General features: G+C 46.7%; 1 protein-coding gene across 1 annotated transcript; it reads right to left on the reverse strand.

Annotated features, from left to right (window-relative positions):
* Positions 1-2,701: 2,701 nt before the first annotated feature.
* Positions 2,702-4,225, reverse strand: LOC147962725 (ervatamin-B-like). The gene is made up of 2 exons (XM_087535289.1): positions 3,643-4,225; positions 2,702-3,510 (listed from the first exon to the last, which is right to left on the reverse strand). The coding sequence occupies exons 1-2, from the start codon at positions 4,190-4,192 to the stop codon at positions 2,900-2,902; spliced, it is 1,161 nt and encodes a 386-aa protein (XP_087391415.1). The 5' UTR covers positions 4,193-4,225; the 3' UTR covers positions 2,702-2,899.
* Positions 4,226-5,010: the final 785 nt, after the last annotated feature.

Genomic DNA, 5,010 nt, shown 5'->3' on the forward strand with positions numbered 1-5,010 from the left:
GCGCCGCCTCTCTCCATCTCCCATGCTTCCGTGCGAACGAATTCGATGACTGCTGGTTGCTGCATACTACCGCCGGCTTCCGCTCTCCCACGGTCTAGTCTAGCCCCATCTGCTAGCTGCTCCGTGCTAACGCAACCGCATTGTTCGTGGTAGTGCTCCCCATACTCTCCATGGCCGACCCAGCACACCGCCGTGCTGCTGCTGGCGGGCGCTGGCCCTACCTCCGCCCGGTCGACCCAGCCACCGTGCTGCTGCTGCTGCTGCTGGGCGCTGGCCTTGCCTCTGCTACACCCAAGAATGACCGCGCCTCCAAAGCTGAGAAACAATGACACCGCTCGCCGTCTCGGCCACCGATCAATGAGTAAATTCTTGGACCGGGACAAGCAAACAACACTACAAGATGCATTTGAACTGACATCCTGTATGTGTCGATTTCCAAATTGATGCATTTAAACATGAACCAATTGAATTGAAGAAAGAATTGTGTGTATGTATGGAGTAAACCCAAATTGATGCATTTTTATACCTGTCACTGAAAAAAAAGATGCAGATATAGTTTTGTTGGCAACAATAGCAGTGTCTACACATATGGGAGGAATGGATGAGCAAACTGTTGATGCGGTTTTTTTTTAATCCCTTATTATTATATGTTATTTTTGTCATGTTTTATCTCCATCGTCGGAGGAGCAAACACTTAATACAGTTGTCAATTAATATACAAACTACTCATCGGGCTTTGTGTACCTCCTTGATAAGCGTGTGTAAGGACAGTCTGGTGTGTTTTGTGCTCGCTCAGCTCTGTATTATTGTATCCTAGAGAAGGCCATTTTACTCTTTTGGATTTTCCGAACAACTTGTCCCATGCATTTTGATGGCAGCCAAATATGCAGTATAATTACAGGATATCGGATACTACATCCATTCCATAGCATTTGGCGTTGGTTTAGTTTAATTTAGGACCAGCCAATGCTTATAAAGAGTAAAATGCATGGGCGGTACATGAACTTCGTAACGAGTGTCACATAATCTATATCTATATCTATACCTACTAATAAAGCACCTATTGCTTCTCGTGGTATGTCACAAAAATTGCCCCCGGAGTTGCTTATAAATTACCCACTATGTCACCCGTAAGTTAAAAAATGATTCAGTTTTTCCCTTCACAAATAGCGTTTACTTTGGGTTCATTTAAGAAAACGCCTCACAAGTATCACGCATAGCTATGTTGTGCAGTGGTTAGGGCGTCTAGGTATCTTGCTGGACGCCCGGGTTCTATCCCCCTTCCTGCCTATTTTTTCTCTCCTTTTCTCTCTTGAGATGCTGGTGGGCGTAGTATATAACTGCTCACCCAAGCATCACTCAGCAGATGGGCTGCACGCAATTCCGGCCTGGCTACTCTATTTTTTAGTCTTTCTATTTTGGCAGATTCAAATATTTTTCAAAAAAATCATAACTTCCAAACCCTATCTCCAAATCTAACATGTTATATATGAAAACCGCTCACAAAAATGTGTAGATTTCAAATATATTACTCACGCTGTCCTAAAATAAATGACTCAACTTTGTACTAAAGCTAGTACAAAGTTAGTACAAAGTTGAGTCATTTATTTTGGGACGAAGGGAGTATTATATTGCGTGTTAATAATTTCTAAATTGTTTTAGGATGTAAACTTAATTAATATCTTCTCTATATGAGGGATTTAAGAAATGTGTATTATATATGTTCCCTACCCTATTCAAATTTAGTAGATATGACTTTTTCATGCTCTCACATAATCTATTATTGACACTATAGGGGGATGTTGATTCCTACCATATCCTACATAATTATCTTCTCTGTTTCGCACAGTGCACTACCAACCCCTATACAATGATGCACATTAAACTGTTGATACGAGTTTTATGTAAACCAGTGGCTTAAAGTTGATTTTCATATTGTTTGAAATTGTGTCAATAAATATATTTTTAAGAATATTGTTTGCTTATGTTGTCGGATGTGTGTATGAGGGATGTTTTTCCCTCCGTTGCAATGCACGGGCATGTTTTGCTAGTACATCCAAATCTTCATAACCCATGTTAAATGGCATGCGTGGAATCGCTGACTGTGTGTTGGCATCCACATGTCAGGTCCACCTATCTTCTGTCTTCCTCTCTCTCTCAAATGATCGCTGCCGTCGCGCTCGCCCAAATCTTGAGCTGCCGAAGCTCGCCCCGTTCGGCGTGGCAAGCTCGCCCTGCCTCTGCGGCACACTAACCTCACCCTATCAGCACCACCAAAGCTTGTCTCGACTCCACTCTCATCTTCTCCCCCATGGTCACCAGCAATCACCTCCCCCTTACCCCTCCTGCCTCTCTTGCTCTCCATCCTCCGCTCCATGCGTCAGCATCCTAGTCAGCATGCCACATACGCAATTTAAGGTGGGTTATGCAGATTTGAGTGTCACATGAGCCAATTAGCAAGTTTAGGGACTCCAATGTACATTTCGGGAGATGAGAGACCACTCCCTAGTTCATGTACCGCTGGTGCATTTTACTCCTTTAATAAAACAGAACGGAGGTACTTCCTCCACCCCAAATTGCAAGTCTTTTTAACTTTTTTATTAGATACATAGTAAAATATAATGTATTATGTATCTAGGTGCATAGCAAAAGCTATGAATCTACAAAAACCAAAACAATTTATAATTTAAAAAAGAAGGAGTAGCATATACAGTATTGTTTATTTTATATTATAGGCAAGGATGCATGTGTAGCACCCGAACCTTTACATGCATAACATAGACATGGAGTACACGAGTGAATAGCTAGGTACCGTGCAATTATTCATTACATATATATAATATAAGTAGAGATGCACGGAGTCACACACAGATGATGGAGGTGCACGGCGGCTGGGTCATCAGATGATAGGGTAAAGCGGGTACTTGGCAATGCCGCACAAGCCCAACGGCGGCGAGTCCCTAAGGAAATAGACGAAGCCTTTGTCACCCCACTGGTCAGTCCACGAGTTCTTACCGATCCAGTACTTGGTCCCGTCAGGCTTGGTCCCGTACCCGACGAGGGCCAGCGCGTGGTTCTGCGTTGTCCCGCACGCCCCTTTGGTGTAGACGCCGGACCTGGAGCAACCGGCGTTGTACACGCCGCGGATGTAGTGCTGGAAGCAGGGGTCACTGTAGTCGAAGGATGCGGCGACGGGCTGCTGCGCCACGGCCTCCATGAGCACCGTCTCGTTGCCAGACGGTGTAACCTTCTTGTAGCCTCTGATCCTCACCGCGACCGGCTTGGCCCTTTGGCACGTGCCCACCTTGCCGGTGTAGGGGTAGACCGCCTCCGTGGTGATGCCACCGTTCTGGATCACCCAATCGAAGGCCTTGTCCATCCAACTGTTGCCGCAGCCGTTAATCCGACAGTCCACCAGCTGCTGCTCCGACAGCACCGGTGGCGATCCGCCGGTGCTGATCGCATGTGCGCTCTCCATCGTCGCCACCGACGTGAACGCCCAGCAAGACGCTGCACGCGCGGACACGTACGTACGTTAGATGACCACTCACTTACCTAATTGCATCAATATATATAATGGAGTAGACGACGTACGACAACTCGCATCGCATGCATGATTTATTTTGGATGGATGTTACTTACAACAGGAATCCCCTTGATACTTGGCTGCTGTGACGACGCCTTTCTCCCTCCAATCCACGCTCGGAGGCACCACCGCCGTCAGGTTGAGGTTGGTACGACGAGGTGGCTCTTCGACGGCGGCGGTGCCCTCGTGGACGGGGCCAGCGCGAGTTGTGATCACCGTCGTCTCCTCCGACTCCCATGACGACTCGTTGCTGCCAGAATTGCTGCTGAACATGGCCATGAACTCATCGTGGGTGAGGTCGGTGAACGGGGTCTCGCCGAGGCTGTAGGTCATCCGGCTGTCCCGGTTCGCCGCCTCGATGAACTCCATGTTGCTCCGGTACACCTCGAAACGGCGCAGCTTCTCCTCCACGGTGGCGTACGACCGGCCGTGCGCCGCCATCCACCCATGGAACCTCCCCAGCATCAGCAGTGCCTCACCATCCAAGCCATGGTCGAGGGTACCTGAAGCTGATGAAGCCATGGAGGGGATGAAGAATGCGGCTGCCACCAGTAGCGGCAGCAGAGCCAGAGCCATGGATGAGGACGAAGAGCGCATGAAAGCCATGTCCGATATGGATGATGTTTAGCTATCTTTGGGTATAGCCATTTATAGAGGCCCGGCGATCGATAGATCTCACTACTGATTCACGTCCTCCCCTTGCAATTGGTGTGCTGTCTTTTTCCATAGACTTGAAAGCCATGTCCGATACGGATGATGTTTAGCTACCTTTGGGTACAGCCATTTATAGAGGCCCGGCAACAGATCTCACTACTGATTGACGTCCTCCTCTTGCAATTGGTGTGCTGTCTTTTTCCATAGACTTCTAGAGTGAGCCTCATATCACATGCTGGCAAATAAACCACCGAAAACACTATATCTTCTTTTAGGCATAATTCATGTATAACAGGATTTGAAGGACCTTGGTGGGTACGTACAGTGGCATCTTTCACACCTTCACTACCACACCAGCCATTTATAAGTGCTTAATTCCCTCCAAGTTCTTATAGTTTAAACCAAATGAAAGAAGAGCATATACAACCTCATGAAGAGCCGGCGTCAAGTGCACTTAATTTTTTGAGATCAACAATATTAAAATATGAGATTGGCAATTATGATATATACAACAAGTACACAATAATAAGATCTTTTTTTCTTTGGGGTACTCCTTTGTCTCACAACAATATCAGACTTGCTGGTTTATCTTCTTCTACTATTTTTAAATGGGAAAGCAATACCTTATTCAAGCATTTTCTTCTCCCCTACACCTGAATTTTGCATCGTCCTCCTCTTGCCAATCCAAGGATTGTGAGCTCCTTCTCCGCCTCCAACGAGGTTGGATCTTGGGAGTTTGGGCTCTTGCAAGCTTCTCTCTATTGTCGAAC

Source organism: Triticum urartu, chromosome 7A, assembly GCF_056163025.1.
Source record: "Triticum urartu cultivar PI428250 chromosome 7A, HENAU_Tu73, whole genome shotgun sequence".
NCBI lineage: Eukaryota > Viridiplantae > Streptophyta > Magnoliopsida > Poales > Poaceae > Triticum > Triticum urartu.

Excerpts from the sequence above, each read along its gene's own strand:
- LOC147962725 (XM_087535289.1), bottom strand. The coding sequence starts at position 4,192 with ATGGCTTTCATGCGCTCTTCGTCCTCATCCATGGCTCTGGCTCTGCTG. Across the intron at positions 3,511-3,642 it reads GTATCAAGGGGATTCCTGTT|CGTCTTGCTGGGCGTTCACG; the intron begins GTAAGTAACATC and ends CCGCGCGTGCAG.